The 14,330-nt window shown below is 41.6% G+C and overlaps 2 protein-coding genes across 2 annotated transcripts; one reads left to right on the forward strand and one right to left on the reverse strand.

The window, feature by feature from the left end:
• Nucleotides 1-2,327: 2,327 nt before the first annotated feature.
• LOC129522153 (cytoskeleton-associated protein 2-like) lies at nucleotides 2,328-4,003 on the forward strand. The gene is given in 3 exon segments (XM_055344303.1): nucleotides 2,328-2,336; nucleotides 2,424-2,586; nucleotides 2,589-4,003. Coding segments are annotated over 3 exon segments (1,587 nt in total).
• A 2,248-nt stretch (nucleotides 4,004-6,251) lies between these two features.
• LOC129521617 (olfactory receptor 2Z1-like) lies at nucleotides 6,252-7,196 on the reverse strand. The gene has a single exon (XM_055343249.1). The coding sequence runs from the start codon at nucleotides 7,194-7,196 to the stop codon at nucleotides 6,252-6,254; it is 945 nt and encodes a 314-aa protein (XP_055199224.1).
• Nucleotides 7,197-14,330: the final 7,134 nt, after the last annotated feature.

Below are 14,330 nucleotides of genomic sequence, written 5' to 3' on the forward strand. Positions count from 1 at the left end.
ATAAATAAATCTTAAAAAAAAAGAAAAGGACTTTTGCACACAGAGAAAAAAATGATGTGAAGACACAAGGAGAAGACATCTATGAACCAAAGAGGGAGATCTGGGACAAACTTCTCTCATGGCCCTTAGAGGGAGCCACCTGCCAACATTTTTTTTTTTTTAAGATTTATTTACTTATTTATGATAGACACAGAGAGAGAGAGAGAGACAGAGACAGAGAGAGAGACAGAGACAGAGAGAGAGAGGCAGAGACAGAAGCAGGCTCCATGCCAGGAGCCTGACACGGGACTCGATCCCGGGACTCCAGGATCATGCCCTGGGCCAAAGGCAGGCGCCAAACTGCTGAGCCACCCAGGGATCCCCCTTTGCCAACACTTTAATCTCAGACTTCAGGCCTCCAAAGATGCAAGAAAATACATTTCTGTTGTTTAAATGACCCAGTCTACGATACTTTATTCAGTTAGCCCTAGCAAACCAATAAAGTGTAGAATACCATTGTATGGGTGTATTGGTATTTGTTCAACCATTCGTGTATTGAAGGACATTTGAACAGTTTCCAAGTTTTGGTTATTACATATAAAGCGACTCTGAATATTTATGTGCAGGGATTTTTGTGTGTGTGGGCTGCATTGTCATTTTTATAAATGCTAAAGCCAATGATTAGTAAAACTGATGTAACATTTCATTTGTTGGTTATTTCTTTAAACATGTATTGATTTCAATTTTGTGGTTTTACTTTGGTGCCTTGGAGCAAAACTCTTCTCTTTTTTCATTTTGTTTTCATTCCTAGATCTCAGTTATTTCCAGAAGCTCCTGGGATGCTGCAGAGTGCTGGTGGGTAGTTCTGGCTTTGACGCTTGAAGAAAGAAATAAGGGCCTGGTTAGATTTCCCAGGGGTGAAATATGCCTCTGGAAAACTTTGGGAATGATCCACTTGACTGAGAAACACTAGCATCCCCTAGCGCTTGGTTTGTAATACACAACATGGAAGAGGGTGAATGAGGTTGAGCAACAAATTCCTCTACAACATTTGTTTGTATCTTCTTGATGAATTGATCCTTTTATCATTATGAAATGTCTTCCTTTATCTCTGATAATTCTCCTTGCTTTCAAGTCTGTTTTTTCTGATATTGATATAGACGCTCCAATTTTCTTATGATTAGTATTTTCATCATTTGCTTTCCATACTTTTATAAGAAATCCATAGCCAAAGAAATTTGAATGGCCAGTAAACAATGAAAAGATTCTCACCCTCACTAGAAATTGGGAAGGTTGGAAGTAAAGCAACAAAGAGATGTAATTTTCCTTCATGAAATTGTCAAATTTTTGAAGTTTTATCATTCAGAATGTTGGTGACATGGCTGGGAAGATGACCACTCTCCTCCATGGGTGGCAATATTTTCAGGATACTTTGGCAATATCTATTCAAACAAAAATGTGTACACTTTGTGGAGCAACTCATCTTTTATTTAGTTTTTAATTTAATTTAATTACTTTATTTTTTTGAGAGAAAGAGTGTGGGTGAGCAGCTGGAGGAGGGGTAGAGATTGAGGGAGAAAGAGACTCTTAAGCAGGCTCCACACTCAGCATGATATGGGTTTGGATCTCATGACTTGAGGTCATGACCTGAGCCAAATCAAGAGTCAAAGGCTTAATGGACTTAAGGCACTTAGTTTCCTACAATTCATCTTTTGCAGATCTCAGCTGGGTGTGAGAAGGAGGAAGAGAGGGGAGAAAGAGAGAGAGAGAGACCCAGTCCTTCTGACAAGGTCAGTGGTATAGGTGAAGGTGGAGAAAGAGCTAGAACCAGGTTTGGTATCATTTTCTCCACTAAACTTGCTTAAAGCTTCTCATGCCTATGTTCATAAAATGTCTAAGAAATAAAACTAATCAGCCACACAAAACCTTACTCTTTCCTATGTTCCCTTCACTGTACCCACTACAGTGAAATATTTCTTTAAAAATATCTCAAGTTTGGGGAGAAATATACACACATCCAGTCTCTCTCTCTCTCTTTTTTTTACTTCAGGGAAGCTTTACTGGATCTGAGAGGAGCAGGGGTAAAAATGAAAGAGAAAGGCAATAGACAAGATGCAGGTCCTTCTGGCTTGTTCTTACTGGTTTAAAACATGCTCTCTGGGAGCCTGTAAGAGCGTAGATGTGTCCCGCTCCGCTACTGGCAATGAACACCCTAGCCATGCCTCAGGAGCTGCAGCTGCCCCAGAGCCAGAGGACTCAGCCCACATTCAGAGAACAAAGAAGACAAAAACTCAAGGAACATGTGTTAAAAAGAGAAACATTTTTTTTTGTACATAAACAGGTAAATCATGTATCAGGTAGTAGAGACCTGAAAGTGATGAACTCTGAAGGCCAGGTCCAGGAAAAGACTAAAGTTCTGAAATTCAAAACAAAAATGTAAAAAGAAACAAATATCCACAGAAAAACCGAAGCAAGATGCTAACATGTCCAAGAAGCTTGTGCTTCGGTCTTACCGTGGTCAAACTGTTCAGTCTAAGATTAATTCATTTAGAAAGCCCCTACCAGTCAGAGATGAGAGTTCTGCAGCAACAAAGAAACTTTCAGCTACTATCCTAAAGCCCCAGATCCTCTGCCTGCAGACACCTGCAGTTTGACAGTGAGAAGTGACACAGCCCCAAACGTGATGACCACCACTAGACTTGTGAGCACTGCCTCTCAAGACAGACAGCTGGTGTGGCCTCCTATCAGAAGTCACGGCAATAGTGCTTGGGACCTTGTGAAACAAGGCATCAGGAGAACTGCTGCCAATGTTACAATCCAGAAAGGGCCTCAGGAGAAGGAATTACTGCAATCAAACACAGTTTCATCTAGAGCCAAAACCAGTTCTCAGGATGTAGAGAGAAAGAAGACACTGTCAAGAAACCTGACGTCTGAAATTGTAGCCAGGCCTGCTTCATCTTCTAACTCCAGACTGATTCAGAAGCCAAAAAGCATTGACTCTCACAGACACACTATAGCAAAAGCAACTATTGATAGATCAACTCAGCCCAAAGAAACAGCAGAAGAAAGAAAAGCTTGTCTGAGTGAGTGGAAAGCTAGCAAAAGAAAAGTGCTGAAAAGCCCTCCTAGCTCAGGAGTTACCCAGCCTGAAGGGCGAAATGAAAACTCAGTTGGGTCCTTTTGGACTACCATGGTAGAAGAAGATGAACAAAGATTATTTACTGAAAATGTGAACAAGACATTTTCTGAATGCCTAAACCTGATTAATAAGGGGTGCCCAAAAGAAGAAATATTAGTCATACTGAATGACCTGATTAAAAATATTCCAGATGCCAAAAAACTTATTAAGTATTGGATATGCCTTGCACGTATTGAACCACTCACAAGCCCTATTGAAAATATTATTACAATCTATGAGAAAGCTATTTTGGCAGGGGCTCAGCCTATCGAAGAAATGCGACACGTAATTGCAGATATTCTAACAATGAAGAGTCAAGAAAAAGTCAAATATGGAGAAAATGTTGAGGCTTGTGCAACCAAGGAATACATCCAGGATGTCAGCAGTGAAGATATAGGTGTTAATCTAGAGTCAGGAAAACCAGAAATGGAAAAGAAACCTAGAAATGTGGTATTTCAAGATGACAGAAAAGAGCAAGATGACAAAACAAAAGATCTAACCAATGATGTTAAAACTCCTAGTGCAGAAACTGGGGGGGGGGGGGTTTGCTTAATTAAATATAATGTGTCTACTACACCATACCTACAAAGTATAAAAAAGAAGATACGGTTTGACAATACAGATTCTACATTTAAAGAGCTAAAGTTTCTAACACCAGTTAGAAGTTCTCAACGTATTCAAGAGAAGACTTCTAAATTGCCAGATATGTTAAAAGACCATTATCCACGTGTCTCTTCACTGGAGCAGTTAACAGAGTTGGGAGGTGAAACTGATGCTTTTGTATGGCGTCCTAACACAGCCCTATGCCTGATGTACTCAGAGACTGGAACAGCACAAGAGAAATAAAGCAATGATAAGAAATGGGGTTTTGTTTGCTTGTTGTAGTTTTGTATGTCTCTTAGGAGTTGGCCAAATACCTAAGTATTCATGACAGTAAGCTATTTTACTGATGTTCACATCATAGCAGGGATTGCCTTCTGTGCAGCAAAAAGCTAATCCTTGTCAATCTCAGCAGAGGGAGTTACTAAGAAAGGTAAATTTTGTCAAGTAGTTCGCTGTGTTCCTTGAATATAAACAGGTTTGATCATAATGTTGGCTTGTTCACTTTTAATAGTCTCAAATTGTTAGCTATTAAATATAAGTAAATGTGCATCATCAGAAAAGGTCTTCTAGATTAAATTTATATATTTATGTGGACATGTTCTTAAAATTTAGAATATACATGCCAGCCTTTAAGCAGAATACTGACTCTACTATTAAGTCATGTCCGTTAAAACATGATAGTTATGTACAATTAAGTTTCTTCTCCCCACACATAAATATCACTTGTAAAATTGTCTTATAAGTCTCCAAACTATCCTCTATCAATTCTACAGTTTCAAAGATTCAATAGTTTCAAAACTGTGTAATATAAATGTGCTTGATAATCACAGTCTTTTGTTCACTCATTCCATTTGTATACTAGCACCTATCTATGTTCTATTGTCTTTTGCTCTAGAGAGGATTTTTATTCTTTTATAAACTGTGTACCTAATATCTATAAATAAATATATCTGTATAGTGAAAAAAAACATGCCTTCTGCAACCCCCTCAACTGCCTAGTCCTGAGAGCAGCAAGACCATGATAAGGGCTTCCACTCATGTCTCTGACCTTCATTTCACCTATGACCTCAGAGTGATCAGCCCAAGAATGACTGCGGCCAGGAGGAGACAAGAGTATTCTCCTTAACTTGATTTTTACAATTTCCTTTCTAGTCTTCAGGAACCATTTGACAGTTGGAAGCACTGTGATATATTGAACATGGACTCCGACAGCCTGTGGTAGAGTCCCAGCTCCCCTATTTCCTAGCTGGGGGACCTTGGATATGTTGCCCGAACTCCCTGTGCTTTTGTTTTTTTCACCTATAAATAAGACAATAGTAGTATGTACTCACAGGGTTGTTGAGGGTATATGCTGTGATAATAGAAACCCTATTGGTTTTATAGGTAAAAGTTTATTTATTGCCCACATAAATTCCAGTGTAGGTCACCTTTGATACCACACTATACTACCCTGATACTATACTGTAGTCAAGTTGTGATAGTATATTGCAGTATTGTGTACTACACGTAGTACAGTATTCTATAGGTATCATCCCTGATGATCAGTTGACTGGTCCCAGACAACTCCAAAAATGGAGCTTGGACTTAAATGTGGGCTTCATGACATAGTCCAGATACTTAAAAGCCCCCCAATCAATAACTCCTTTCTTTGACACACACACAAATTGGCACCTATCATTCAAAAATGCTTAGGATGACATGTCAACTCAGCCTTTGTATGCATAAGAACATCTCTGATTCTTAACCCAAGGATATATTAGGTAGATATCTCTGCAAAGATAAAGATCAGGGTTGTATCCTTCCTCTAGAAATCCTTAATTGAGTAATCTTAACTCTTGTACCCAATGGTGATGACAACAAAAAATTTTAAATGGCAGTAGCCAATCTTAGATGGCTTTGGCATTCAGATAAGAGTGGGCTTTACCATCTTACATCTCTGCTTCATAGTAATTGAAACAGTAAAAGTAACACAAGCTTGGACTGTCCAACCAGGATCACCTTGAGTGACAGCCTTTTACTTCTGTGAAACCTAAAAGTGTGACTCAGAGATATTGCTGAGAACCAACATGAATGAGCAAGGACTTATAGAACATCACCACCAGAGCACTAGCCCCTATATCCCCTTTCTTACTTGGATTTCAGAGATAGCATCCTAGACCCATCACTCACTGGGCAGAAATGTCTAAGAATGGAGTGTAAGCCAGGACACTAACAACAGGTGGCCAAAATATCTACAAGCTGTTGAGTTGGCATTATTTTAGCAAAATTTTCCTTCTGTGTAAGACTGAAAAAAAACCCCAAGCAAACAGCCCCTACTCTTAAGTGATTGGATTCAGTATTTTTGTTTTCTATAAATCCCCAAGAGATAAAGCAGGTCTGGGAGAAGAAAGGGAGTTGGTGATTAATATACCTTGTACCACATGAACTACAAATGAGACAAGGCTCAGCTGTAAGGAAGGATCCCAGGAACTACCCAGAATCCTCCATGAATTCATCTCTTTGACTTAAAGCCAGTTCTGCCAATGACTTTGACCAAAGCCATTCGAACTTCTCGGTTTCTGAGGCTATAGATGAGGGGGTTCAGTGTGGGGGTGACAAGGCTGTAGAAGAGAGAGACCACATTGTCCTGTTGTGGGCTGTGGTAGGTACCTGGAACCATGTACATGAACATGGCTGCCCCATAAAAGAGCCCCACCACAGTGATGTGCGAGGAGCAGGTGGTGAAGGCCTTGTGTCGGGCCTCGGCAGACTGCATGCGGAGAACAGCCCTCAACACATGGCTGTAAGAGGTGGTGATGAGTGACAGGGGCAGTAGCAGGATCAGCACCCCTGAGATGGATAGCGACAGCTCATAAGCAGAGGTGTCTGCACAAGAGAGCTTCAACAGAGCAGGCAACTCACAGAAGAAGTGATCCACAGTGTGTGAGGCACAGTAGGGGAAGTGCAGGGTGATGGAGGTCTGGATGGAGGCCACAAGCACACCTGACAACCAGGAGGTGCCCACCATGAGCAGACAGACCTGACGCCTCATGAGCACAGGATAATGCAGGGGGTGACACACAGCAACATAGCGGTCGTAAGACATAAGGGATAGTAGGACACCCTCAGAGACACCCAGTAGCATCAGGAAGAACATCTGAGCTGCACAATCTCCAAAGGAGATGGAGCCCTCTCCCTGCAGGAAGTCAGCTGCCATCTTGGGGATGGTGACCAAGGGAAAGCCAACATCCAATAGGGACAGTTGACTGAGCAGGAAGTACATGGGTGTGTGGAGCCTGGAGTCTGTATGGATCAGGAAGAGCAGGATGGCATTGCCCAGAAGGCCCATAGTGAATATGACAGTCACAAGGAAGAATAGAACCACATGTGGCCCTGAGTGGCTGAAGAGCACCATGAGGGTGAAGTCTGAGGTCACTGACTGATTTGATTCCCTCATCTTCCAGGAAGCATCGCTCATCTGTAGGAACAACAGGATATTTGGAAGGAGACTCAGTGAATAGTAGTCTTGTCTTACATGCTGAGTAGAATTGTTTGGGTCCCTTGGAGTCTCCAGAAGGATGATGAGTACATTCAGTCTCTGTAGGAAAACAACAACAACAACAACAACAACAACAAAAACAACCCATCACTGATTCAGTGTCAGAAGGTGGGGAACAGCAAGTTCTTGCCTTCGCTCTCCAGGCATGCACTATCCACCAACACTTGCAGTTGAACTCCCTGTCCTCAAACTATGGAGTACAAGTCAGTCCCAGTGAAATATTGGAATATACCCCATCCCAGACACTCTGGGGCCAAAGCAGAGGTGGTATTCATTCCAAAGAGATTAGATATCAAGTAGGCCGACCTTGCCAGAGAAGAAGGGATAATGAGGCTGGAGACGGAATATGAGGTGTGTGGATTGATTGGCATATGGTTAAGGGGATATACTCTGGATTATAGCCAACTTTGAATACCAACACAGCTGTTTCCCCACCTTGTGACTTTGAACAAGTTATTTGATCTTTCTGGGGGTCAGTTTATCCATATGTCTATAGGGATAATTAACAACTTACTTGTAGGAGTAGCTGTGAGTATTAAATGAGATAATGAATTAAACAGCTCAACTCAGTGACAACCATATGGCAATTTCTTTTTTTTATATGGCAATTTCTTGATTTAAGTTCACAATTATTACTCACATTGTAGAGGAAATACATACATTAAAAAAATTCAGCTGGGTAGCATGGTTCACCTATAGTAGGATAATTTATGCCTGGTGCTTAGCTCAGTGTCTGGTATATAGTAAGACTATGCAATATTAGCCCTTTTTGTTGATGTTATTCAACATTATAACTCTTGTCAACTTGCATGGCAAAACCTAATCAATTCAAGTTTATTCTCAGTCATGCTCTCCTGAAATGACAATTTCTCTGTTCTTACCCTAAGTTGGTGGTTCTCGACCAGAGGTGATTATGCCCTCTTTCCCTGGACATTGGCAATGTCTGGAGATATTTTTGGTTGTCATGACTGGGGCTGCTAGTGGATCTAGTGAGTAGAGATCAGGGTTGCTACCAAATATCTTATAATGCACAGGATGGTCCCACCAGAAAGAATTGTCTGGTCCCAAATTTCAACAGTGCCAAGTCTGAGACTGACATCCAACAACTCTTCTCTGACCTGGAGCAGAGTCTCTGGGAGGTCTCCTGAGTCCATTGTCTTGCTCCTCTGATGGGGATGAGTTCCATGTCATATGAATGCCTAGAGATTAGTCTGTGAAGTTGAATTTCCAGATATATTTTAAAGAGAATATTAATAAGCCTAGTCTCAACTTAAATCACTGGATAATTGCATTATTTCCATGACTCTGTACGGAGAAGGGTTTGTTCTTTAATCATTATCTCTTGGGGCAAACTCATAGCTAATAGTCCCTCTGGACCCTGTCAAAGGATTTTCAAACGGATATTGTACTTAGTTCTTCTCTTTTCACCTATATCTGCCCTCAACCTCCTCACCAAAGGGCAGAAAAGGGAGCTAATTCCTACTGAGCATTTACTGTGTACTGGACACTGTGGTAAGGTCAGAGAAAGGCTGATGGATTTCAGTTAATGGTGTCTCAATGTTTGCACTATTGACATTTTGGGCTGGATAACTTTAAGTATGTTACAGGCATTTTTTTCTTTATCTTACTGGTAGGTGTTATCATCTGCCTTGTATAGGTGAAGGAGCATAGGTTCAAAGAAGTATAGTAAGTCATCTATATTGGGTTGAATAGCTTTCCCCAAAATCAGGTCCTTCTAGAACCTCAGAATGTGTCCCTATTTGGAAAGAGAGTCTTTGCAGATATAATTATTAAAGAACTTGAGATAAAATCATCCTGGATTTTAGGTGTTCTCTAGATCCAGTGACTAGCGTTCTTGTAAGACAAGGAAAGAACTGGACCCTGCTCGTGGCCAATCCCCGGCACTGCGAAACCAAAAAGTTTGGTGGTCCTGGTGCCCGTGCTTGCTACCAGAAATTCTACTGATAAGCCTGTCATGAGGATGAGGATTCATCTTTATAATAAACCATTGTCATGGGACTTAAGGTCTCAAAAAAAAAAGACAAGGAGAGGACACAGAGAGACACAGAGAAGTTGGTTATGTGAAGATGGAGGCAGAGATTGGACTAATCCAGCTACAAGCCAAGGAGCATGAAGGATTGTCAGAGCTGCTAGAATCTAGGAGGAAGCTGTGGGCCAGAGTCTCCCTCAGAACCTCCAGGAGGCTTCAATGCTGACAACACCTTGATTTTGAACATCTTGTCTCCAAAACTGTGAGAGAAGAGATGTCTGTTTTTTTAGACCACCCAGTGTGTAGTACTTTGTTACAGTAGACCCCGGACACTCATACACCGACCCAAGATTACTCAGCAAACAAGTGGTAGAATTAATTTTTAAGCAACAGCTGGCATGATTTTAGGGTTACTGTGTTTTTTCCTCACATCTTACTTTCCAACAAGAAATAATGGACCATTCATATCCTGCTTTCCTGGTAAACCTTAGCATTCCTGCTCCAGTCATGAAATGTTTCTCTCTTCTGTTTGACAATTATCCTACTGCTTGGCCTGGGGAAGGAGCCACCTCCCCAGCTATGGCTCCATGGTCTTGAATACCCTTGCCCTGGCACTTCCCCACTCATTCACCTGGCTTTGGCACCATGGTCCTTTCAGTGGCTTAGTCAAAGCCCAGCAGGTTCCACCTTAAGAAGCCATTCAGGTTCACTCTGGTTCACCTCCAAGAAGTGTCACTTGGTCTAGAGTGAACTCAGTACTACTTGCCCTGGGACCTGGGATCCCCTCCCTCTGAAGACTCTATGATATTTCCCAATGTCTTATGCATGAAAGGCCCCCTTTCTTCCCTCACACTCAACACTGTTTCCTTGACCTCACTTTCCCTTCCACAATTGCCAGATGGTCCTTTGCTAATGATGCATCCACAGAGCAGCACATTACCCTCATTGCTGGCTTTTGGAATCTCCTGTGAGCAGCATCTCCAATAGGGCTGTGATCCACTCTGATGGTTTTCCTGGGGCTTTGCACACATCCTTCCTTTAGGACAGGATGCTTCCCCCCCAGTAAACCTATCCTCCCCAATCAGGCAGCAGGAAGTACTGGACAGAGACTAGCCTTGGCTTTTGGTGTGTTGTCTCCTTGTTTAAGTCACCTATCTCACACCTTAGGATGAAGAGTTCCTCCAACTCCAACCATATTTTTCTAAAGTATGCTCTACCCCCAACATGGGGCTTGAACTCATGACCCTGAGATTAAGAGTCACATTCTCTACCAACTGAGCCAGCCAGGTGCCCCTCCAACCAGTTTTTTAAGACTTTTAAACCCCTTCCTTTCTACATTTCCCTCATTACTGTTTGCTTTTCAGATCTGATGTCCTTACTGAAATGAAAGAGAGAAAAGGCACTGGAATTAGCAGATCTGTTGCCAATAAAATCTTCACAGCATCTCCCACCTATGAGGAAGCATGGCTGAATCCTTCCTCTGTCAGACAGGAGGTCCAGGGTACATTAATATGTTTTTATTTCTTTTAAAATCAGAAACAAAAAGAAGACTGCATCCAATTAGAACTATAAATGTCTTTATACCCCAAAACAAGCTTTAAAATGTAATTTTTAATGTTGTTATTTATGGAGGAAGGGGTCCACAGAAGTGAAAGTGCCTGTGTCTCATTCAAATTACACTGCATTGCTGCCTTTCCCTCTCTTTGCTAGTTTGGAAATCAAACAACGAGTATTTGAGAGCCTAGTTCATGAAGCGCTTCCTGTTTGACCCTCACTCCTACACACACAGTACAAAGAGCATAGCAACATGAATTCCACATTGGCTGAATGAACAAAATCTGCTAGGAGATACTTAGTGTGATGACATGTCTAAGGTGGCACAGGGATTGACTGGCAGTGCTGGGAGCTAAACATATTCTGATGAGTTCCAGTCATGTGCTCTTTCTACTCCGCCAGTTGAGCAGAGGTTTGGCTCTTTCTGTCCTGGCTCTCCAAGCTGATCTGATCTGATCTGATCTCTGAAAACTGCTTCAGGATGTCAGTGTTTTATACTTTCTGGAAGGAGAGCTGAAGGTGTCTCTGGGCTATGCCAGGGAGTATGTCCTGACTCTGATCTCTCAGCAATGATCAAGGCCTCTAGGTCTTTCCTGCTCAGCAGCTTCTAGGGAAGTTCATGTGTGGACGTTAAAAACAACCCCCACCCCTGCCTGTCACCAGAGGCTCAAGGCAATACTGATGGACTGAGGTAAAACAAATAGTAAGATGCTCACCTGTGGGGACTCCTAGGTGGCTCAGTGTTTCACTGTCTGCCTTTGGCCCAGGGCGTGATCCTGGAGTCCCGGGATCGAGTCCCACATCAGGCTCCCTGCATGGAGCCTGCTTCTCCCTCTGCCTATGTCTCTACCTTTCTCTCTGTGTCTCTCATGAATAAATAAATAAAATCCTTAAAAAATATTTTTAAGAAGATGCTCACCTGTGAGTCAGGGAAGATTAAGAGGCATATACAATCTCTTTGTCCCTCCAAATGCCTGCATATACTCAAACTTGGCAGGATCACAAAGATGAATATAAAACTATCAACTTCTGGGGCTCTTTCTTAACATCAATATCTCCTCTCTAACCATCCCTACTCTCTGGAAATCTCCACAAGCAGTGAGGCTTCAGATTCTCACCTCTACTTTCTAGGGTATGAGACCCCCTCTTGGCTCCCATACATACTTCAACTCTCCTTATCCTGGATACCTTCTTGATAAAACCTCCCTGGAATCCAACACCTTTGGTTAATGAGTCTTGCCTTGGTCTACGGGGTGACTGACAAAATTGTCTGAGGATAGAGGCTCTGGGGGACCATGTTGCATCAGAAAGCTTCCTTTTTAATCTCCCTTTTTTAGTCAGTGGGAGAAAATTAATAGCCATGGGAGCTAGAGCCCTTGAGACTGAAATTATGCCAGGAGATACATTCTCCAACCCTCCATTCCATTAAGGTGGGAAGCACTGTGGTGGATTACTCAACTTTAAAAAAAATCTAAATCCAAACAATAGTATCAGATAATTCAGAAGTCTTTATGTGTCCTCTTGCGGAAGAAGGGGATGTGAGGATCTTTTATTTATTTTTAGCATGAACACAAATGAACATGAACACACACACACACACAAACATTTCTAATTTTAGAGAATCTCTTTTGAGCAAAATAATGAAGCTGTGATGTTGGAAGAATAACCAGGAAATAGCCCCACTCATTTTATCTATTCTAACTTACTTGACCTATTCTAGAGTAATTCCCTTCTCTAATCCATATTCTCGAAGGGTGCTCACAGAACTCTCAGACACAAGAGAGAGAACTCAGTGAAGATCAAAGGTATTGGTACCCATAAGCACCTTGAAAAGGTAACTGAAAAAATCAGAAAGGTCTCAGGGTGTATGTAAATAATACCCTGATCAAAATCAGGTGATTAACCAGAGTGTGCACAAGAGTAATGAACCAAGATGCAGAACTGGCTGGGTCCAGAGATCTAAGCCTGTGGGCCATAAAGGCAGGCAAGACTACAGGCAGCAATGGCTACAAACAAATCACGGTCAAGGACACAATTGTTGATCCCAGCTAAAACCATCCAGCAGTCTGCCAAAGTGATTGCTTTGTTCCTTTCTGGATGTCATCTGGTATCTCGGGGACCATGATGGAGATGAAAAGATGTCAAGTAAAGGAAGAGTTGGAGAAGATGAAGCCCAAGAGGGGTGTGGAGGTGGGTGACACTAAGCAAAGACTCAACAATGAAGGTCAAGTTCAGCCCAGAGAGAAGGTACTGATCCTCTGGCTTCTCCAAGAATCCCAGGAGTGATTCCTTAGTGATGATTTGAGTTTTTGTTTCCATGAACCTACCTGTGCCTCAAGAGAAAGACCACCAGGTCAAGGAAAGATACAAAGAGGCTCATATATCCAGCAAAGCTAACTTTCAAAAATGGAAGTGAAAGGCATTCTAAGATAAAAAACTAGGAGAATTACAAGACTAGGGAAGGTGGGTTTAGTGGATGGAACCATCCTGTCCTAAAGGAAGAATGTGTGCAAAGCCCAAGGCAAATCATGATAGAAGGGATCAAAGTCCTATTGGAGATGTTGCCTACAGGAGATTCCAAAATCCAGCAATGGGGAAATGTGCTGCTCTGTGGATGCATCATTAGCAAAGGGACCACAGTTCTGGAATAAGTAAACATGACTTCATTTGCTGTATGCTCCCAGGACCATTTCCAGAGATTTTAAATGGATGTCCATGTATGATTTCCCTAGGCTCACCAGCGAAAAGATACATGAGAGGTCTATCATGTGTGCCATTTCTCCCTCTATGTCTGGTGTTTTTCAAAACCAGGTTTCTTTATTGCTAATTAAAATAAATATGAAATCTAAAAATATGGAAAAGTGAAAAGAAGTTAATTAAAATATAAGCTGTAAAAAACAAATAACCAGAAAGTATGTAGATCTAAGTTATTTCCTAATGAAACAAAATTTAAGATTTGCAATAGTAATAGGATTCCTGACATCTCTATGCATCTGGTGGACGGGGCAGAGCAGAGGCCTCCAGATTATAAAAGCTGCTGGGGTCATCTCCAAATGGCCATCTGACAGGGATCTTGAGCTCGGTATGTCCAAATTAACTCTTAACTTTCACCCCAGACCTGCCTTTCTGCTGGTTCAAAAATGATTTCATCAATCCAATTCTACTTGTGTGCATTTTTAAATTTTGCTATTATTTTTTATCTTTTAATTTTTATTTAATTTTAATTTAATTAACATATACTGTATTGTTAGTTTCAGAGGTAGAATTTGGTGATTCATCAGTTGCATATAACACCCAGGGCTCATCACATCACTCTCTCTCCTTAATGTCCATCATCAGGTTACCCCATCCTACAACCCACCTCCCCTCCCCCAACTCTCAGTTTGTTTTCTAGAGTTAAGAGGCTCTTACGGTTTGCCTTCCTCTCTGTCTTCATCTTATTTTAGTTTGCTGTTACTTTTAAATGTTGCTGCTTTGCCCTCAAAGAA

The sequence above is a fragment of the Nyctereutes procyonoides genome, unplaced genomic scaffold, assembly GCF_905146905.1.
Source record: "Nyctereutes procyonoides isolate TBG_1078 unplaced genomic scaffold, NYPRO_anot_genome, whole genome shotgun sequence".
Classification (NCBI taxonomy): Eukaryota; Metazoa; Chordata; class Mammalia; order Carnivora; family Canidae; genus Nyctereutes; species Nyctereutes procyonoides.

Excerpts from the sequence above, each read along its gene's own strand:
- LOC129521617 (XM_055343249.1), bottom strand. The coding sequence starts at position 7,196 with ATGAGGGAATCAAATCAGTCAGTGACCTCAGACTTCACCCTCATGGTG.